A 10,000-nucleotide genomic window follows, 5' to 3' on the forward strand; every position below is an offset into this window, starting at 1 on the left:
GTATACTGTTACGGCTGCGGATTGACGCCCCGCCCTCATGGGTAAAACCTTCAGTTAGTTACACGATTTCTATGCTAATGATCAGGTGTTTTCCCCGCGTGTGATTGGCTGATCATTATGTTGATTTGGATGTGCCTTTCCCTGGACGAGATTGGCTGCCGCACCGGAGGGCCGAGGATCCGGGAGGATAAAGAACAGCCGAGCTCAACATTCAAGGCGGCTGGCCTCGGAGATGCAGTTTGCCACGTTGGGTCTTGGAACGAGCGTTGTTTGATTGAGGCTCTAGTTGATTGAGGTTCTAGTTTACTACACGGGGACTGGGCCAGAGAGTTTGTTTAGGGGTTATCGTACACTGACTTGCAGCTATATTTTGTTATACACACTAGACGCAGGGGTGCTGTTCCACCCTTGTATTTTGGGAGCTTCTTCTTGGTTGTATTCGTTTCTTTGATTTGGACAGCACCCAATGGTCCTTTTCCTTTTGTAGTTTTGCCTCCTATGTTTGTTAAGTTGATTATCACTGTCTCCGGGCTAAATAAACGCTTTCAGTTAAACCAACTACACCTGGTTTTATGTTGCCACCCCTTCCCCTAGCGGGGGACGTAACATATACTGTAACCATGGAAACAGACCTGTGATCTCATCCTTTCGTCCCGACGAAACACCACCCTCCTCATCCTCCTCTTCCTCCTTATCGCTGTCAGACGACATGTTGACGATGGGGGCGGAGCCATGGAGATCCCGCCTACACACGCACGCACACACACACACACACACACACACACACACACACACACACACACACACACACACACACACACACACACACACACACACACACACACACACACACACACACACACACACACACACAGCAATTGGGGAAAAAATAACAAATGTTTACATTAGTCGTCTGTGTGTCTGTGTGTGTGTGTGTGCCCGTGTGCGTGTGAGTGTTTGTGTGTGTGTGGCTGCGTGTGTATGCCTGCGTGCGTGTGCGTGTGTGTGTTACCTGGGGTTGTACTGAGGCGTCTTGTTCTGAGGTCGAAGGTCAGCCAGTCGCTGCAGCATGCTGATGGTCAGGTCAGCACTCAGCCGCCAGACGAATATACAGCTAGAATATAACATGACATCATATTATATATAGCTAGAATATAACATGACAATATTATACATAACATGACATCATATTATATATAGCTAGAATATAACGTGACAGTATTACACATAACATGACATATTATATATAGCTAAAACATGACATGACAATATTACACATAACATTACACCTTATTATATACAGCTAGAATATAACATGACATCCTATTACATACAGTGAGGATATAAAATCACTTTATATTCATCTTATAAAACCTTAGATTGAACAAACAAATGCTGTCTGAGTATGACTTCCTAATTACTGTAGCAATGTTATAATGATGTCATCAGTGGTGTAGCAATGTTAATATGATGTCATCAGTACTGTAGTGATGTGAGTGTGATGTCATCATTACTGTACTGATGTGAGTGTGATGTCATCAGTACTGTAGTGATGTTAGGTTGATGATGTCATCATTACTGTAGCGATGTGAGTGTGATGTCATCAGTACTGTACTGATGTTAATATGATGTCATCAGTACTGTAGTGATGTGAGTGTGATGTCATCAGTACTGTACTGATGTTAATATGATGTCATCAGTACTGTAGTGATGTGAGTGTGATGTCATCAGTACTGTACTGATGTTAATATGATGTCATCAGAACTGTAGTGATGTGAGTGTGATGTCATCAGTACTGTAGTGATGTGAGTGTGATGTCATCAGTACTGTAGTGATGTGAGTGTGATGTCATCAGTACTGTAGTGATGTGAGTGTGATGTCATCGGTACTGTAGTGATGTGAGTGTGATGTCATCAGTACTGTAGTGATGTGAGTGTGATGTCATCAGTACTGTAGTGATGTGAGTGTGATGTCATCAGTACTGTAGTGATGTGAGTGTGATGTCATCGGTACTGTAGTGATGTGAGTGTGATGTCATCAGTACTGTAGTGATGTGAGTGTGATGTCATCAGTACTGTAGTGATGTGAGTGTGATGTCATCAGTACTGTAGCAGCGCATTACCTATCTCCAGAGACGGTGATGAGATGTTTACAGTCATTAGTGAACTTCATCCCTGTTACGATCTCTGTTAGACAGACAGGCAGCCAGGCAGGGCGACAGGCAGCCAAACAGGGCGACAGGCAGGCAGGCAGGCAGGCAGACACATAGGGAGACAAGACAGACAGACATAGTGAACCATGATTGGAGGGTTTCAATAATCTGGAAGGTTTTATTGTAGAGAATGTTCTAGCAGTAAGAGGTTCTAGAAGAATGAGGGTCTAGCAGTAAGAAGTTCTTATATCACTGTTCGTGTATTAGAGGTTCTAACAGTATGGGGGTTCCACCAGGTTCTGACAGTATGGGGGTTCCCCCAGGTTCTAACAGTATGGGGGTTCCACCAGGTTCTGAAAGTCTGGGGGTTCCCCCAGGTTCTGACAGTCTGGGGGTTCCCCCAGGTTCTGACAGTCTGGGGGTTCCCCCAGGTTCTGACAGTTTGGGGGTTCCCCCAGGTTCTGACGGTATTGAGGTTCCCCCAGGTTCTGACAGTTTGGGGGTTCCCCCAGGTTCTGACAGTTTGGGGGTTCCCCCAGGTTCTGACGGTATGGGGGTTCCCCCAGGTTCTGACAGTTTGGGGGTTCCCCCAGGTTCTGACGGTATGGGGGTTCCCCCAGGTTCTGACAGTTTGGGGGTTCCCCCAGGTTCTGACAGTTTGGGGGTTCCCCCAGGTTCTGACAGTATGGGGGTTCCCCCAGGTTCTGACAGTTTGGGGGTTCCCCCAGGTTCTGACAGTATGGGGGTTCCCCCAGGTTCTGACAGTACGGGGGTTCCCCCAGGTTCTGACAGTACGGGGGTTCCCCCAGGTTCTGACAGTACGGGGGTCCTAGCAGCAGAACCCACCTGAGTGGCCGTACATGGTGGCCACACATTCTCCTGAGTAGAAGTTGAAGATGCTGATGTTCTTATCGGAACAGCTGGTGGCGATGTAGAGCCCCGAGGGGTCCGTCTGCACCTGGAGGGGGGGGGGGGCAGTAGAGTATGTTAGAGTATAGTACAGTAGAGTATGTTAGAGTATAGTAGGTTAGAGTATAGTACAGTAGAGTATGTTAGAGTATAGTAGGTTAGAGTATAGTACAGTAGAGTATGTTAGAGTATAGTAGGTTAGAGTATAGTAGAGTATGTTAGAGTATAGTAGGTTAGAGTATTGAGTAGAGTATGTTAGAGTATAGTAGGTTAGAGTATAGTACAGTAGAGTATGTTAGAGTATAGTAGGTTAGAGTATAGTACAGTAGAGTATGTTAGAGTATAGTAGGGTATAGTACAGTAGAGTATGTTAGAGTATAGTAGGTTAGAGTATAGTACAGTAGAGTATGTCAGAGTAGAGTAGGTTAGAGTATAGTACAGTAGAGTATGTCAGAGTAGAGTATGTTAGAGTATAGTACAGTAGAGTATGTTAGAGTAGAGTATGTTAGAGTATAGTACAGTAGAGTAGGTTAGAGACTTCTATAGAATATAGTACAGTAGAGTATGTTAGAGTAGAATAGGTTAGAGTATAGTAGAGTAGAGTATGTTAGAGTAGAGTTCTATAGAGCACAGAAGAAGAGTATAGTATATCTATAGATATAGATATATATTATAGTACAGTAATGTAGAGTATAGTAGAGTATAATAGAGTCTAGTAGAGCATGTCAGAGTAGAGTTTCAGACCTTGATGAGCGTTCCATCTTCTCCTTGAGAACCTTTATACATCTTCTTCTGTTTACCATTGCTGATGTTAAATATCCTGGAGGAGGAGAGGAATACAAAATCGATTAATCTTCATTCTTCGGGCGTGTGTGTGTGTGTGTGTGTGTGTGTGTGTGTGTGTGTGTGTGTGTGTGTGTGTGTGTGTGTGTGTGTGTGTGTGTGTGTGTGTGTGTGTGTGTGTGTGTGTGTACCTGATGCTGCGGTCTTGACAGCCAATAGCGGCATACTTCCTGGTTGAGTCGATGTCCATGTCATAGAGGGTGGTCTTCCGGACCACATGGTGAGTCCTGGAGAACTCCATGCCCTCCTCTGTCTAGACACGAACACACACACACACACACACACACACACACACACACACACACACACACACACACACACACACACACACACACACACACACACACACACACACACACACACACAGGTCAGACAGCCTCTAGTATCCTGTTGTATATGAGGTTAGCCTCTAGCCTCTAGCATCATGCTGTATATGAGGTTAGCCTCTAGCATCATGTTGTATATGAGGTTAGCCTCTAGCATCATGTTGTGTATGAGGTTAGCCTCTAGCATCATGTTGTGTATGAGGTTAGCCTCTAGCATCATGTTGTGTATGAGGTTAGCCTCTAGCCTCTAGTATCCTGTTGTATATGAGGTTAGCCTCTAGCCTCTAGCATCATGCTGTATATGAGGTTAGCCTCTAGCCTCTAGCATCATGTTGTATATGAGGTTAGCCTCTAGCATCATGTTGTGTATGAGGTTAGCCTCTAGCATCATGTTGTGTATGAGGTTAGCCTCTAGCCTCTAGTATCCTGTTGTATATGAGGTTAGCCTCTAGCCTCTAGCATCATGCTGTATATGAGGTTAGCCTCTAGCATCATGTTGTGTATGAGGTTAGCCTCTAGCATCATGTTGTGTATGAGGTTAGCCTCTAGCCTCCACGGTGTTCACCTTGTGCGCGGTGCGGAAGTAGATGCTCTTATCAGCTCCACAGCTCACCATCCTCACCTTCCCCTCATTGGCTGGTGGACAGAGGAGATCACATGACTATTCATCCACTCAGCGCTCTACATGATAGATTTAACTTTATTACCATTGCACAAGTAAGGACAAGTAGTACAACGAGATGTGGTATACATCTAACCAGTAGTGCAATCATTAAAAAGTGTTTTTCCTTGTAGCATCTATTTAGATCTGTTGGACTAGTCAGAGTGTTGGTTAGTTAGTTACTCTACAGGTAACCAACCATCGTATGGAGGTCCTGTTGTAAACATCTAGTCTGATGTGGTAGAACAGTCAGAGTGTTGGCTAGTTAGTGTACACCAGGTAACCAGGTAACCAGGTGACCAGGTGACCAGGTAACCAGGTAACCAGGTGACCAGGTGACCAGGTGACCAGGTAACCAGGTGACCAGGTAACCAGGTGACCAGCCGCCCGCTCACCAGCGAAGCGCACGGCGGTGATGGAGGACGAGTGCTCGTCCAGCGTCTGCAGGAGGCTGTAGTCCCGCGCCGCGTCCAACACGTGGATCAGACGGTCTCTACTGGCCGTCGCCAGCAGCCTCAGACCTGGGGGAGAGACAGGGAGAGAGACCGGGAGAGACAGGGGGAGAGACCGGGGGAGAGACCGGGAGAGACAGGGGGAGAGACAGGGGGAGAGACCGGGAGAGAGACCGGGAGAGAGACAGGGAGAGACAGGGGGAGAGACCGGTGAGCGAGACCGGGGAGGGAGACAGGGAGAGAGACCGGGAGAGAAAGACAGGAAGAGAGACAGGGGGAGAGACCGAGAGAGAGACAAGGAGAGACCGAGAGAGAGAGCGGGAGAGAGACCAAGAGAGAGGTGAAGAACAAGTCTCTCACTTCATTTACACAAACAAGCTTGAGTGTGAGTGAGTGAGTGAGTGAGTGAGTGAGTGAGTGAGTGAGTGAGTGAGTGAGTGAGTGAGTGAGTGAGTGAGTGAGTGAGTGAGTGAGTGAGTGAGTGAGTGAGTAGTGAGTGAGTGAGTGATGAGGTCTCACCTGTGTCCGGTTGAGAGTACTCCAGACAAAGGATCTCAGAGTCATGAGCCTGAACGTTCAGAATCTCCTCCATGTTCTCAGTGTCATGTATCCTACACACACACACACACACACACACACACACACACACACACACACACACACACACACACACACACACACACACACACACACACACACACACACACACACACACACACACACACACACACACACAGAGTATGTTTCTTGCTCTACCGACTAAGCTACACAGGGATTATGTGTAGGGAATCAACCCCCAACCGTGCAGTGTTAACGATACGATCCCGCTAACGATCCCGTTAACGATCCCGTTAACGATCCCGTTAACGATCCCGTTAACGATCCCGTTACGTCCTTGCGGGACCCTCCTTGCGTCCACCGCAAGGCCCTCACGTGCGCCTCCCAAAAATATTAACCGTCGGTCGAGGTGACGCAGCATCAAGGGCTGAGATTGGTCCACTCACAAAAACCCAACACAGAAACAAAACAGGTTCACCACTGCGTCGAAGCGTCTGCGTGGTCCTTGCGCTGCGTAAACGTGGGACCATAATCAGCCCTTTAGTGCCTTGCTCTCTTTTAGCCTGGCTCCGCCCGCCTAAGAACTTCCGCTCAATTTTAATTTCCCTTCAGTACTAGGTCCGGGTCTGCGGTTTGTTAGGGGGCTTTCTCCGTCCAAATTGTCTACGTCCAATCAGCGAATAGAGGGATTGGCTGAGAACAATGACGTTAAAGTCAGCTCTCGTTGACGGACATCTTCACGCACGGTGTTTGGTTTGTTTACAGCCTGGGCGCAACGTGATTCCCGGCCAAACGTTAGCGATTGGTTGTGACAGATCCAGAGTGGCACTGGGCAGATCCTATAGATTTAAACTTCAACAGACACCCGCCTTCAAGTGAGTTAACACAGTACGAGGGTCTGGTAGGACCAGGCTATGGCTCTGTACCTGAGGATGCCCATGCGGTCCCCTGAGGCCAGGTGCAGGCCGTCAGGGCTGATGCACAGGGTCCGGAGGCCTGTCCTGGTCTCAGAGGTCTGAGGCTCCGCCCCTGACCCCGCCTTCTCCTGGTTCCCCTGGGCAACGCCCTCAGTGTCCGTCAGTCCGGCCAGGGAGGGGTCGGTGTAGATGACCGACACCAGGTCCTGGATATGAATAGAGTTATTATGATTAAACCTGACCAATCATGCTACACCTCGTTAAACCTGACCCATCACGCTTCGCCTCGTTAAACCTGACCAATCACGCTACACCTCGTTAAACCTGACCAATCACGCTTCGCCGCGTTAAACCTGACCAATCACGCTACACCTCGTTAAACCTGACCCATCACGCTTTGCCTCGTTAAACCTGACCAATCACGCTTCACCTCGTTCAACCTGACCAATCACGCTTCGCCTTGTTATACCTGACCAATCACGCTACACCTCGTTAAACCTGACCAATCACGCTTCGCCTCGTTAAACCTGACCAATCACGCTTCGCCTTGTTTGAATCAGGGAACTCGAAAATCCGTATTAAGGTGTTTAAGTGTGAACTAGTATGTATTAAGAGATATAAGTACATTTTAAGGTGTATTGTCTGAACTAAGTGTGTACTAGTATGTATCAAGTGAGTATTAGTATAGATTAAGGTGTATTGTCTAAACTATGTGTGTTCTAGCATGTATTAGGCCCCGTTCACATGAAGCCGAAACGGGCGAAACCGTTACGGTTTCGATCTATCCGGTTTCGAAGTATCTCCGTAAAGACGAAGCCAAGCGAAACCGGGTAGATCTGTAGAAACGCTGTAGTACACATTCCAGGCCCATAAGGGGCGCTGCTTCTGGTACAGAAATCCAGAAGAAATGAAATAAGAAGAAGAGGCGAGCATGCGCATAAAGGCTGCCCTTATGCGCATGCTCGCATGTGATTTCTGAGACTCCGCGGGCTGAAGAGCCATTGGCTAGGAGGTCGAGGGGTGGGGCGATGACATCATGGTTTGCGGTTTCAGTCGGTTTCAGGCGTACACACGAATCCAAAACGAAACCGGGTAGATTTGAAACCACCTCCGAGGGTGGTTTCAGAAGTTTGCGGTTTCGGTCAGCGGATTCGCCGGCTTCGTGTGTACGGAAGGCCGAACCGTACAAGACCTTTGCGGTTTCGCCATGAAATCGGCTTCGTGTGAACGGGGCCTTAGTTTAGTACCTGACTCAGTATATTCTTGGGGGTGTTGAGTCCGTCTGTGTTCCACAGCCGGATGGTGTTGTCCCCGGAGCAGGTGAGGAAGGACCCAGGAGCCAGAGGGAGGTGACCTCCTCCTCCTCCTCCTCCTCCTCCTCCTCCTCCCCCCCCCTCCGGACACACCTGAAACACGCAGGGAGTAGGTGTCAGATTGACATTCACCAGACGCTTTTATCCAAACAATCTACAATAAGTACATCTGTCGGAAGAAAGAGAAACAACAATATATCTGTCGGTACAGTAAGGATGTTCATAGAACCAAGTGCCAACACTAACCATCACTAGGTTAACCCATTCCCCGTATTCAGCAGAGATAGCTAGGATAAGATGCTACATAACTAAGTTCTATAAGTAATATGACACACAATAAGTGCGTACATTAAGTGCCAGGACGTAGATACAACATGAGATGATAAATGAGATGTTAAATCAGAAGGTCAGTGTGACGGGGGGCTGACCTCCAGACCCCAGACGCAGGCCGAGTGGTAGAGGGCAGAGTACAGCTTCCCGGGGCGCTGGGGATCCCGGACGTCCCACACGTAGACGCTGTGGTCGCTGTACACACACGACAACCAGCGGCTGGTTGGGTCGTAGCTCACACACACCGCATCAGGGTACCGCACCGAGGGCTGGGTGGCAAAGAGCTGGCTGCAGGAGGAGAGAGGAGGAGAGGAGAGAGGAGAGGAAGGGGGAGGGGGGAGAGGAGAGAGGAGAGAGGAGAGAGGAGAGGAGAGAGGGGGTGAGGAGAGGAGAGGAGAGAGGGGGTGAGGAGAGGAGAGGAGAGGAGAGAGAGAGAGAGAGAGAGAGAGAGAGAGAGAGAGAGAGAGAGAGAGAGAGAGAGAGAGAGAGAGAGAGAGAGAGAGAGAGAGAGAGAGAGAGAGAGAGAGAGAGAGAGAGAGAGAGGAGAGGAGATGAGAGGGGAAGAGAGAGGAGAGGAGAGAGGATAAAGGAGGAGAGGGGGCAGGAGATTAGAGGAGAGGAGGGGAGAGGAGGGGGAGTCAGAGCAGAATATCACAGAATGGGATTTACCATGTGTTTGGAAGCAAGTGTTTAACTCAGGAGGTTGAGCTAAACCGTCCTCAGCGACAGAGCCTACCTGGCGTGCCGCAGGCTGCTGATGTCACAGCCCAGGGGATGTGGGCGGGGCATGGTGAACAGGAAGTGGAGGGTGACCGGACTGAAGGCCCGGACGGTCCCGTCAGCACAGCCACAGAACAGCAGCTCCTCCGTCACACACACACACGTAGCCTGACACGTCTGCACACACACACACACACACACACACACACACACACACACACACACACACACACACACACACACACAGTGTAAGAGACAGACAGAGCAGCCATTGTTTGCTCCCTTTCTGCGAAAGAGTAGGACCGTCTGTCTGTCTGTCTTCCCGTCTGTATTACCGACTGTATAATAGTCTGTGTGTCTGTCTGTCAGTCTGTCTGTCTTACTATATGTCTGTCTGTATCACTGTCTGTATAACTGTCCATCTATCCATCTGTATTAATTACTGTCTGTCTGTCTGTCTGCATTCCCGTCTGTCTGTCTGTCTGTCTGTCTTACTGTCTGTCTGTCTGTCTGCCTGTCTGTCTGCCTGTCTGTCTGTCAGAGGGTGGATGGTGCTGTAGATGAAGTGATGCCAAGTTGACGTTAGGGGAGGATGGGCCCCGCCCCCACCCAGCCAATAGGTCGAGGCGTGAGGCTTGAGTGACAGGTGGGTAGAGTGAAACCATCCAATGGAGTGAGGAGGAGCAAACTATCATGCAAATGGTGACGATGATCTGGATGTTTTATTTTGAAAAGACTTGATGATGTTCTGGAGCTTTTATTTTGAAAGAATTGATGATGATCTTGATGTTTTATTTTGAAAGACTTACTGTAACTGAG

The 10,000-nt window shown here is 48.6% G+C and overlaps 1 protein-coding gene across 1 annotated transcript in view; it reads right to left on the bottom strand.

Annotated features, from left to right (window-relative positions):
• Positions 1-10,000, bottom strand: part of mapkbp1 (mitogen-activated protein kinase binding protein 1) — a 23,903-nt gene that overhangs the window by 6,250 nt on the left and 7,653 nt on the right. Inside the window, 14 exon segments of the mRNA XM_060051305.1 lie at positions 633-745; positions 1,013-1,114; positions 2,123-2,186; positions 2,999-3,110; positions 3,806-3,881; positions 4,036-4,157; positions 4,796-4,866; positions 5,287-5,412; positions 5,863-5,954; positions 6,828-7,024; positions 8,066-8,224; positions 8,560-8,749; positions 9,198-9,358; positions 9,991-10,000. The exon segment at positions 9,991-10,000 is cut by the window's right edge and continues 8 nt beyond it. Of these exon segments, the coding sequence (XP_059907288.1) occupies positions 633-745; positions 1,013-1,114; positions 2,123-2,186; positions 2,999-3,110; positions 3,806-3,881; positions 4,036-4,157; positions 4,796-4,866; positions 5,287-5,412; positions 5,863-5,954; positions 6,828-7,024; positions 8,066-8,224; positions 8,560-8,749; positions 9,198-9,358; positions 9,991-10,000 (1,595 nt within the window).

This window comes from Gadus macrocephalus, chromosome 5 (assembly GCF_031168955.1).
Source record: "Gadus macrocephalus chromosome 5, ASM3116895v1".
NCBI lineage: Eukaryota > Metazoa > Chordata > Actinopteri > Gadiformes > Gadidae > Gadus > Gadus macrocephalus.